The 12,292-nt window shown below is 45.8% G+C and overlaps 1 protein-coding gene across 5 annotated transcripts in view; it reads right to left on the bottom strand.

The window, feature by feature from the left end:
- The window catches only part of LOC310751070 (uncharacterized protein), a 52,845-nt gene extending 44,328 nt beyond the window's left edge, over positions 1–8,517 (bottom strand). The window contains exon 1 of one of the 5 annotated variants that reach the window (XM_083589982.1): positions 8,496–8,517. Coding sequence is in view for 1 of the 5 variants with exons in the window: in XM_083589979.1 (XP_083446105.1) it covers positions 8,133–8,366 (234 nt within the window). In the remaining 4 variants the exon portion in view is untranslated. Of the gene's footprint in view, positions 1–5,567; positions 5,671–7,354; positions 7,672–7,982; positions 8,092–8,132; positions 8,416–8,495 lie in introns of those variants that run through there. The other 4 variants (XM_083589979.1, XM_083589980.1, XM_083589983.1 and 1 more) reach the window with 4 other exon arrangements.
- Between the last annotated feature and the right edge of the window lie 3,775 nt (positions 8,518–12,292).

Below are 12,292 nucleotides of genomic sequence, written 5' to 3'. Positions count from 1 at the left end.
GTTTCTGGAAGTCCCGGAGGGTGAATGGGGCCGGCCTGAGTTTGGGACCCCCAGTAGGACACAGTTTCCTTAAGGTCCTTGCCGAGATTATGGATAGAGTTGAACCCGTGTCAAGCTCCATGCGGCATGGGGCCCCCTCTATCTGTACCTCTACATAAATTTTCTCTACGTTGGGGTGGGGCAACTGGTATACCTGGAAGTCCGTGAGCTCCGTCGCGTTGCCTTGGTGTGTTGGGCCCCGGGACCTGGGGCTCTTGGATTGGTCATCTGATGCCTGGCGTCGGGTGGGCCGAGCTCGACACACCCGGGCGATGTGTCCCAATTTTCTGCACTGCCTGCACTCTGCGTTGCGGAAACGGCAGGTCCTCCTCTCGTGACTGTCTCCACAGCTTGCGCAGTTCCCTGCTTCTCGTCGAGGCAGCTGTGGTATGTGGGCTGCTTGAGTGCGCTGCTGTACTCGGTGCACCTCGTCCCTGTTGGATCCTGAGTCGTCTGTGAGGTCTTCGTGGTGGACCCTCGGTTGGGACAGCTGGCTCGGCCGTGCCTCTTGCGTCGACCTCTCGGCAGCTTCCGTTGCCAGGGCCTCCTCCAGAGCGACCTGGAACGTTAGGTCCTTCTTAGCGTAGAGGCGTCGTTGCAGCTTCTCATCCTTCAGGCCACCGACGAGGCGGTCACGAAGCATGTTCTCCAGCTCTGAGAAGTTGCAGAACCGGGCAGCTTGGCGGAGAGAGGTCACAAACCCAGTTATGGTTTCCCCAGGGGCTTGCCGCTTTGCATAGAAGGCATTTCGACGAGCCACCACAGAGGGCTGTGGCGAAAAGTGCCCCTTCAGCTGTTCCATTATTGTTTTGTATGGAACAGTAGCGACGTCTTCGGGTGCAAGGAGAGCCCGGGCGATTTCAAACGTCTCCTCTCCGCAGATGCTGAAGAATATTGCCCTCTTCTTGGCGTCTTCTTCATCGGTGACCCCTTTGGCTTCTAGGAGGAAGGTGAAACGGGAGGCGTACGCTTCCCAGTCTCCAGATGCTGGGTTGAACGGCGAGAAGCTGCTGTCGGTTGCCATTCTGAGTTCCTTGTGTCCCGGAGCTGAAGCCTGGATACACGGTGCGAGGCAGCGGTGCGGCAGGTGGCGGTGCTGCGGTGCTGTGTGTGGCAGTCAGCTCAGCGGGATCCCACCTTCGTCGCCAGTGAAATATACTCAGAGTCGCAAAGTGATTTCATGCTCTTTATTCAGCTCATAGTGGTGAGGAGGAATGAATGCAAGTCCCCTCAAGGTATCTGCTTTATATACATTATTTACACAATGGGCTGCACATGATTGGCTAATTCCGGAATTCTACTGTAAGCCAATCAGGTTGTGGATTCACTTCTATCTGGAGCATGATTGGGTGGTTCCTGCCAACCAATCATATTGCTGCATTGTTCTAGGACCAATCAGACTGCTGCATTCTGAATCCTATTGTTCTAGGACCAATCAGACTGCTGCCTTTTGGATCCTATTGTTCTAGGACCAACCAGACTGCTGCAGTTTGGCTCCTATTCAACTCAGTACATAACAGGGAGCAAGTGCCATAATTTAACTGTGCTGCAGGACGTTCTTCCAACATTCAGCTTCTTTGAATGTCCATGAGTTCTAGTGCTTTGAGAAAGAGAAAAGAAACATCTCTCTCATGTCACCCCTTACTCCAATTGAACTTAAGGTAAAGGTAAAGGGACCCCTGACCATTAGGTCCAGTCGTGACTGACTCTGGGGTTGCGGTGCTCATTTCGCTTTATTGGCCGAGGGAGCCGGCATACAGCTTCCGGGTCATGTGGCCAGCATGACAAAGCCGCTTCTGGCGAACCAGAGCAGCGCACAGAAACGCCGTTTACCTTCCCGCTGGAGCAGTACCTATTTATCTACTTGTACTTTGACATGCTTTCAAACTGCTAGGTTGGCAGGAGCAGGGACCAAGCAATGGGAGCTCACCCCGTCGCAGGGATTCAAACCGCCGACCTTCTGATCGGAAGTCCTAGGCTCTGTGGTTTAACCCACAGCGCCACCCGCATCCCTCCAATTGAACTTACTCCCTAGCAAATATATTTACGGTAGTTCTGCAATCTTCTTTATAGTGACTATTACGTTCACAACAGCAGGAGAAAGAGGTACAGACTCCTTTAAGAAGCCATTGCATGTGGTCTGAAAGAAAGGAGGCGGAGGGGAGACTGCATTTCCTGCCCTACCTAAGTGGTGTCCCTGGGGGGATTTGAATTCAGGCTTCTTAAAAGCCTGCACTCTAGATAACACATTGCCCCACACTTAGGAGCTAGCAGGAAGCATTTAATTTCAACTATGCATATGTGCTTCCTCCTCCTGGAATCAACATACTGTGGTTTTATTTTTATTTTATTTTTCTTAATAAAAAACAGAATTCCCCCAAAATAAATTGGACCCAGTTTTCAAATCAGCCATTCAGTGGGGCAGAGGAGGGAAGAATGAACCTTGAGGCATGATCATAAAAAGAGAGAGCGTTATGCTCCACAATTATGGCACTGCTTCTGCATGGTATATGGAAAACAAGACGTATAGATAGAGAAATCTGGTTTCAAATTCCTGCTCCGTTGTCAACCTCGCTGGGTGTCCTTAGGATCACGCACCTCTCGACCTAACCCACATCATATGGCTACTGTGAGCCTGAGAAACCACACCAGACCATCTAAACCAGGGGTTCCCAAACTGTGGCCTGTGGACCAATGGTGGTCTGTGCTGTTTTTGTGGATTTGTGGTTGGAGACAGGAGGCAGCCCATCCATCACATCAAATATTCATATAGATTTGCAGTTGTTCATCCATTGCCTCCTCCACTTCTCACATAATATTCTGCTGTGTTACAACCTGAATGCTACAGAATTCAATTTGAAATACAGCAAAGTAACAGGCAAGAAACAAAACAACTAATAAAATACAGTTGCAGAGTATTGCAATTGCTACGACAGGCAGAGGTTAGTATGCAACTACATATGTACTGAAATTAATGAACACAGCTAAGTTGGGCCCATTAATTTCAATGGGTCTACTCTGAGTAAACCTTAGTCGAATTCCACCCAGAAAAACCATCAAGTGGTCCACCAAAACCCTCAACAATTTCCCCATGGTCTGTGGGAAGAAAAGTTTGGGAACCACAGATCTAAACAAATTGTGAGGATATTTTCACTTTTATAAAGATGCAACTACATACATATGCTAGTGGATAGCCTTACGGGATCTCTGTGGGACTTACTTGTTTCTCCTGGGGTGTGGAGGGTCTCCCTTAATAGACTTGGGGCACTGGCCAAGTTTGCATATACTATGTGGCATGTGTATAGCCACAAATTTAACCTGACTTTTTTTTTTTGGCAAAGAGTGGGTTGAAATAAACTCTGTCTCTTGCTGTCAGGGTTTACACCGAGTATGTAGTGCCAACAGGATTTTCCGGGTCCGGTACACAGTGGTCTGGTTTGCACATAACCCAAAACTATGGTTTAGAATTATGCCTGAATGCTGCCAGTGGCTTAACTATAGTGTGTTTACTTTCAACAAACCGCAAGCTGAAGCAATGGCTTGTTGTTGGTTGTCCAGGGACTCAGGCAGGAATCTTCCCTGGTCCTACCTGGAGATGCAAAGACATGGACCTGGGACTTCCTGCACATACAGGAGATACCCTATCTCTACAGTACAATCTATTGGCCAAATTTATTTTCACAATGACCTGGGATGAATGTGATAAGTTCTTTGAGACTGGTTTCTCTGATGTCGTCTCCAAATACATCTTTCATTAGGATCCACCTAGCTCATGTAGCAAAGATTATTTGGAAAGATATACAAGCAACAATATTCAGAGCCAAATTTAGGTGATATAACCAGGGCTGCACTCCAGTGCACCTGGGAATAGGCTCGATTGAGTTTACAGCCAAGTACACATATATAAGATTGGGGTGTACAGTGTTATCATATATGGCAGTCTCCACCAGTGAGGAGTTACAGACCAAAACATTTGGAGGGCATCAACTTGGGGAAGGATGCTATACAGACTTGCGCAAACTAGTGGGTGGGCATCCATTCCTCCTAGCAGGAACTTGTTGTGCAGAAGATTCTACAATCTATTTGCAATCCATTTGCAACAACCAGAAACCTGCTTATGTATTCTCTTGTGCAATAACAGGCAGATCCATGCCATATTTATAGCCAATGACTTTTCCAAAGAATCATGGGAACTGTAGTCTGCTAAGGAAACTGCAAATTCTAGCCCCATGAGGGGGGAAACTACAGTTTTCCTAGATATGCAGATGAGGACTCTCATAAATGAAAGTTCTGTTATATAAAACTCCATGCATACAGAACAGTAGCCTTTCGGGGGGGGGGGAGTTTCTGACCATGTCTTCTCCCTGATCTGCTAGCTTTCTGTGCACACAAAGGATTTTTATTTTTACATGGAGGCACATTCTATCGTACACCCTTGACTGAAGAACAGTAGGCACCTTCTATCTGGGATGGTCTTCATCTTCCACCGAGCACGCAGTTTTGGGAGGGACGCACAAGGAGCAGGGAGGGAGGGATGGGACACCCACCTAGCCAGTCAGATCAGCCAAACCAACCCTGGCGATCAATGGGGTGACAGATGTCGCAGCCAGATCACCCTCACATCCTATCATATGCGTCCCCGCCTGCAACTGAAAGTAGTAAAGTCCAGTCATAGGTTTACCACCTCTGTGGGAAGAAGGCCTAGCCAATAAATCTTTTAAAAATAAATTTGCAGGCTTAGTAGTTTGTCCAATCAAAGCTCCAAGGCAGGAAATCATACTTTTTATTTGTCTGAATAGGGATAGGGAGGTCTATCAGAAGGCTCTGAAAGAAACTAATTTTTTAGCTCTCAGAACTATGCTTAGATGTGCTGCAAAGCTGTGCAATGGTCTTTAAACAGACCAATGTTGAAATCATATTCATGACTCAAAATGATTGTGTTTCCAACAAAGAAAAAGAAAAAGAAAGAAAACTTCACAGCCACAAGATTAATGGCTTGTGAAGTCTTAAAAGGAAAAAGCCAATGTTATTTCTTGTCAAAACCATGAAGGCCAAAAAAAGACCCCAGACTGCTTACTTTCTCCTCTTCAAAAGCCATCTGTCCAGTCATATGGACGCTTGATAGAGTGCAATGCGCATTCAAAGCCAATGAGTTCCCTGGAAAAAATCCTGGGAACTGTGGCTTCTTAAGTGACTGCGAATTGTAGCTCTGTGAAGGGGAATACAATGTTCTCTTAAACAGAAAAAGTAAAAAATAAAAATCAAATATGAAAACACAGCACAAACTCCATTCGTGGGTAAACAAAATAACTGAGGTAGGAGCTGCACCCACACGTCACCCACCCACAAAAACATCTCCCAAATACATCATTGGCAGTCCTCCGCACACAAACCTCACCCTCAACTATTCCCAACTACCACAGTACCCATAATACAGCTAGTACGCAGCCCGCTATTTGTTGCAAGGCTAACATCTGGCACACAAAAAATCCTAGGCAGCATTAAATACAACCAGTTAATTCACCCACCTCTATCTAGGGCAATACAGCATCATACAGACAGCAATATAAATGTTCCCTTCTCATCTCCCACCCGGTTGGACATAGTTGGCTGTTGTTAATCTGTTCTTCACCCTAAGGTCTTGGGGCAGGTTACTGGGACAGATCACAACAATTTAAACATAATTTTAAAAAACAGTTTGAAACAACGTACAATCAAAAAAACTGGGTGGGCCCTAAAAATCCTCTCACGGTAGACTGATTCAGTCTCTCACACTGAGTCGTATTAATAAACCTTACAACCCTTCAGAAAATATAATCCAGACTCTGACCCTTGGCAGCAAAAAAACACAACTTCAGTTACCACCCAATAATACATCACACACTTTCTCCTCTGGGATAATAAATTCAACTCTAGAAACTTAAAGCAGGTTGTGCCCTTGAGGCAGACCCAATGAGTTCCTATGCATACATGGTCAAAATCAAGGAACTTTAGGCCAATGGAGACAAGGTGTTACTTGTGCTAATGCAATTGACATGTGTGCTTGTTTATATCAACAGTAGCAGAGGGGGAAGCCTGAACAGGGATATTTCTTTGGCCTGGGGAATGGAGTTTAACTCTTTCTTTCCAAATCCTGACAAAATTGGCTCTCAGAAGCTGCTTCTACCATTTCATCTGAACAGGGCCAATGGACACTACAAATGCAAACAGCAGCTTTGGAGTGAGGATTTTTGTCAGGAGCATGCCAGGGATAGAAAAGAGTTAAAATTTTACTCCTCACAGTCCCAAAGTTGTTAAGGCTTCCCTGAGGTTACTGTTTACATGAATTAAGCTGCATATTTATTTTTTAAAAATGTAATCAACATCATTTATAGTTTGGACCATTAGGTCCAAGGTAGAGCTAAGTTAAAGTAATTTAGTGGTACACTTGTTCTGTTGACAAAATGATATGCACCAATGGAACGTAGGCTGATCTACACCATACATTTTATGGCACACCCAACACACCCTCAAAGCACATGGCTTCCCCCAAAGAATCCTGGGAACTGTAGCTTTTCCTGTTAATCGTGCTGCTTTAAACGTGGATCTTTATTGTATTTTGTTTTTTATTTGTAATGTTTTATTTTCTGTTGCCTCTGAAAGCCTTATTGGAAATGTAACATGGCATAAAAATTAAACACACACACTCACGAACCCTGCCATTTTCACTGCCAAATTTCAGCGATGGAACAAATGCTTAGCCTATGACACTTGCCTCTTACAATCTCTTTAAAGACAGGAATCGAGAACCAGTGGCCCTTCAGATGTTATTCAACTCCTCACTTCGCTGGTCCAGCGCCAGATTTAGGGCGGTGCAGGCTGTTCCTCTGCAAAGGGCACCAAGCCAAGGGGTGCAAACTTGGGAAAAAAATCCATTTCAGGGTGCCAAATTTTGGCCTTGCACAGGGCGCCATGTTACAAAAGATGACCCATGTCCGCCCCTGATTAGCCTCATAAAGCATGACTTACAGTCAGGGATAATGGAAACTGTCCGCCAAAATACCTGGTGAGCAACAGACTTCGCCCCACGTTGACAGCAACAGTGTGAGAAGAGCAATCAAACAGATCACACAGGTTTTTGCAACTGTACAAAAGCCTGAAGCACCTGTTTGCCTAAAAAGGAAAGTAGGAGGAAGGCAGGAGGTAGCAGGTACAGTTTCAGACCTCCGAGTCCTTGAAAACAAAGCAAAAGCCATCCTCTGTTATCTGTGGCCAGAGGACCAAATTAATTAGCTCAACAGGCTCATCTGAGCAGCTCTGCTTCGCCCCCCCTCACCTGTTTTAATCGGGATTTCCATCTAAGGCACCGATTCCAGAGCGTGAAAAGCCTTTTAGATATGAGGTGGTCAGGTCCTTCCTTGCAACTTAATTAAAAGGAGAGCGGGGGAGGGAGGGAGAGAGGGGAGGGGTACACGTGACAGATCAAAGAGGAAAACACACTCGTGTGTCCTTGCTCTATAGCCCACCCCCCGTCTCCAAATTTTCCGCGTAGCATAGTTTAAAAAACCAAAAAACAGAAAAAGACCAGAGTCAACGGGGTGAGAATAAAAGGCGACCGTGTACGCTGCTCTCCACTCTCGGGCAGAGAAAATCATAAACATCTCCCCTCGCTGACTTGAAAGGCGGTAGCCGCCTCCCGCTCTCCACCCACCTTTTTTTTTTATTTTTCACACATGGGCACAATTTGCAAATCAAAGCGTTTCCTTCTCTTCCAGATCCCCCAGCACAACCACCACTCGCTGGAAAAACAAAAACATCCTGGCATGTCTGGACCAGCCAACCCACCAACCCCCCCCCCCACTCCCCGTCCCCCCCCCCCGGTTGAAGAGAAAACGCAATTACGCACCAACCCCACACTTTGTGGCTCGGCGTTATTAGCCCCCCACTCCCCACGCATCACCTACCGCTGGAGTTGGGAGTTTTAAGGGTGCCGCGCCACCCCTCACTAAGAGGGAGAAATCTACCCCGAAGGAAGGAAGGAAGGAGGGGGACCCGAAAGAGAGCACCCCCTCCCCTCCCGCCCGCCCACCACGTAAACATCCCCACGGGGTTACCTTGGCTTCTGACCCCCAGATGCAGAACGCCGCCGCTGTCAACAGATGGAGCCAGCCTGATCTCAGGGGTAAAGGGGGACTTTTGCCCATGCTTGTTGGCTCCTGGAGCTGCTTTTGGCAGCGGGTTTGTGCGTTGGGAAGGGAGCGGGAGCAAGAGCTAGAGCAGCTGTTCCTAATACCTTTCCCTCCCAAGATTGGTCCTCCTTCTGCGCCCTCTCTCTCTCTCTCTCTCATTCCCCCTTTCCTCCTCCTCCACTCACTCTCTCCTCCTGTTCTCCCTCCCCTCATCTCCTTTCTCTTCGCTCTAAACTCCCCCCACCCCACCAAAAAAAACGCACAAAACACCCTCAGGGTGTGTATCACCTGCAGCAGGGATGGGTGGAAGACGATGGGGAAAGTTGAGTCTTTTCCTCCCTTTGCTCAAACACCATTTAGGTCCCAGGAAGATTTCTGGGCATGGGAGCTGCACACAGACAGCAGCCTTGATTTCGTGGGAGAAACTCATGGATGGTTGTTGTTGTTGTTGTGTGGTGTAGTCAAAACACCACCACCACCAAAAAAGAGGTCTATAAAGGGTTATCTTTCTTCCCTTCTCTTCCCATCCAATCCCCAAAGCCAGTTTTCCACAACTGAGCCAGTCCACTTTGAAAAGAAAAAAAGTTAAGATCAGAGGAGGAGATTTATTTATTTTTGCAATTGCCCCTATAAGTCCAGCAGCTGTTACAGGCTTAATTACCAAGTTGAGGATCTCCCTGCCCTACTGAAGAACTGTCCAAAATGATCAACCTTACCCAATACTTGCCTTGTCTTACAGGGACAAACAAAACAGGTATCTATTGGACTTCCACTTTCAGCTCTGATAAATATTTGTCAAAGGAACATGGGGGTCCAGGTTTAGTCCTCAGCATCTCCAGGTAGAGCTAAGAGAAATTACCTTCCTGAAATGTTGGAGACCCACTGCTACTTAATGTTGACCCGCTCTGGCTTGGTATCAGGGGCGCCAACTTGACTAAAATATGGGGGCCCCCCCTCAGGTAACCAACGCCTTGAATAATTAATCACATGACTTGGCATGCACACACCATTTGAATGGCAATGGCCTTCAACTTGGGGGTGAGCTGGCCCCCTCAAATATGGGCTCCTATGCTTGGTATAAGGCAGTTTCCTATGTTCCTAAGTTACAGGAGGAAGCAGCTTCCAAACTTCTATGTGTGCATGGCCATGGACCACTTAAAAATTGCTCAAAGCCGCAGTAGCCTACTTAATAAACTATTGTTTTATTTGTTCTGTGAATCAAAGCACATAAGTGATATTTTAATAATTGTATTCTTGCCTTTCTAATACAATGGATAAAAAAAACTAAAGTAATGTTTCCCCCTTCAGCGCCACGTCGCTGTCAAAACTAGCACCGTATAATGAAAAACACAGGCCTGATGCATTATTAGCCTGTTTGATGCTTTGAGCATACACAAAACGGCTTTGATCTCCAGTGTGGAGGGGCGGGGGAAATTAATAAAATTTATCTTTGGATTAACTGGGCTAATAAAGTTTACGTACTAATTGCTCAACTATTGTGGAGGCAAAATCCTTTGCAGACCTGCAGCAAGTCATTTGATGATACACCAATAGATCTTAATCAACCTCTGCCCACCCCAAGTCAGATTATTTGTCCGTTTAGCCCAGTCATGTTGACAGTCTCAGGCAAAATATTCCCCATCATCTGCTAGCTGATCATGGCTGTGTACACATTACCACTTGCTCTGGCTCCAGCATGCTTCCACCGCTGAGTACACTGGATGTTAGCCACGGTCAATAGGTACCCTGTAGCTTCTTGAGAAATACTCATAGATTCATAGAATTGTAGAGCCGAAAGGGACTACGAATGTCATCTAGTCCAACCCACTTCAATGCAGGAATCTTTTGCCCAACTTGGGGCTCAAACCCACAAGCCTGAGATTAAGAGTCTCATGTTCTATCACATGGGTAGGCAAACTAAGGCCCAATCACCATCTAAATCTGGCCTGCGGATGGTCCGGGAATCAGCGTGTTTATACATGAGTATAATGTGTCCTTTTATTTAGAATGCATCTCTGGGTTATTTGTGGGGCATAGGAATTCGTTCATTTTTTCTCCAAAATATAGTCCTGCCCCCCACCAAGGTCTGAGGGACAGTGGGCCAGCCCCCTGCTGAAAAAGTTTGCTGACCTCTGTACAGTGGTACCTAGGGTTACATACACTTCAGGTTACATATGCTTCAGGTTACAGACTCCGCTAACCCAGAAATAGTGCTTCAGGTTAAGAACTTTGCTTCAGGATGAGAACAGAAATCGTGCTCCAGCGGCACGGCGGCAGCAGGAGGCCCCATTAGCTAAAGTGGTGCTTCAGGTTAAGAACAGTTTCAGGTTAAGTACGGACCTCTGGAACGAATTAAGTACTTAACCTGAGGTACCACTGTATAATCAACTGAGTTATGTACTCCCACCCCACTCACACACGAAAACAACGTTCACCACAACCAGTCACAAACAAACAGCTGCACCCTAGGCCAACCCCAACCTCTCTCACCACCAAAGGAGCACAAACAAATAGTGAAGAGGACCAGCACAAGCGACACTGACACAAAACCCCACACATACATTAAGTAGAATAGAAGCATTGCCACCCCACCCCCACTCACCATGCCCCCCTCCACCTCTTTCCCCCTTTTCTTCCTAATGTAACACTAATGTCTCCAACAAATGAAACTGATCTGTAGAAAATGTAACTTGAAAAAAGAGACATTGCGCATACTTTTGTAAACCAAGAAATCTTTAATAAAAATATGTTAAAAACAAAAAAACCCAAAAAACTATGTACTTTCCCTCAAACCAACTTCCATCCAATCTGAAAATGGAAGTGGCAGTTAAGATGAGGTGTGTACATTTCAGATAACCATTGCACATGCTCAGATGACAGCTTCAGGGAATTGGATTTCAGCACAGGGAAGCAAATCAGGAAATGGGCATTGTGTGAAGAAGACATCTCTGCCCTCTCTAAGGTCTGTATAGCATATGACTTGAAATGCAGGGGCGCAGGAATGACCTTGCTGTGTTTCCAACTTCTATACCTACCCAGTTTCAACTAGAGTTGCCTGCCAGCTAGAGATTGAATCTTCTGCTTTAAATATATGGTGCAGATGTAGATGTCCCTTCCCTCAGGCTCTTCCCTCAGGCTCTTAATCTCAAAATAACTTAATCTCTCCCCACATCTTTCTCCCCCACAACTCCACAACGCCTATGATAGCAGTGTGTCACACCAAACGTGACTGACTTGTAGACAGGACTCTATGAACTGAAAACGGAGGTGCTATATGTGCCTTTGTTAGCCATTAAAATCAATAAAAACAATAATAAGAAAAGACATGGCATACAAGGAAAAAGAAAAGGGCGGGAGGAGGAAAACACAAGATGAAAATGAGTTCTTAAAACTTACAATTATTTAACTTTCTCTCCCCATTGTCTGTTGATGGTGTATAAACAGCAACACAGTTTCGGACTTGCACCTACTGTGTATTTTTCTAAGGGCTATCGTTCAAAATACACTTTCTTTTGTTTTGGCTACCAAACTGCTGTCATCTGACAATGGCATTTTATGAAACATAGCCCTTCTTCCCAGCGCTTAATCTGAATTTTGAAAGAGAAGTTGAGTTGCGATGTTTCTCAGCTCTCGCAGTTAAATCCCCCTGTGATTGCCAATGTTAATACAAGTTGGATGTGTGTTTTTTTGGTGGGGGGAAATCTGTCTGACAAGGAATTCAAAAGGATTTAGAAAAGAAAGAAAAACCCACAAGAACGCACGAAGTTCTGAACAAGAGCCTTAATCTGACAGTAGCAAAGATTCTGATTAGTGTTCTTACATCTTTAGGATGTAAGCCTGCAGAGAGTCTCAGACAAGCACATAATGTGCTTGGAATAACCTGTCAAGCACATAGCGCGAGCGGACGAGGGGAGTCTGCAGGTTTAAAATTGCCGTTCTTTTTAGGAACTTATGACTCCCCGTTAGCTGAATTCCTTTGTAGAGGTCATCTGAGTACAGTCACCCGTAATCCCTTCAAGAAAATGCCAATTCTGCTGCTGTACTAAAATTGAGCTACATACTGATATAACACATGCTGTTTCCCC

The sequence above is a fragment of the Podarcis filfolensis genome (assembly GCF_964270895.1).
Source record: "Podarcis filfolensis genome assembly, chromosome: 16".
In the NCBI taxonomy this organism is placed as follows: Eukaryota; Metazoa; Chordata; class Lepidosauria; order Squamata; family Lacertidae; genus Podarcis; species Podarcis filfolensis.
Note: the sequence above shows the minus strand (reverse complement) of the source record. Positions and strands in the feature narration are given on the sequence as shown.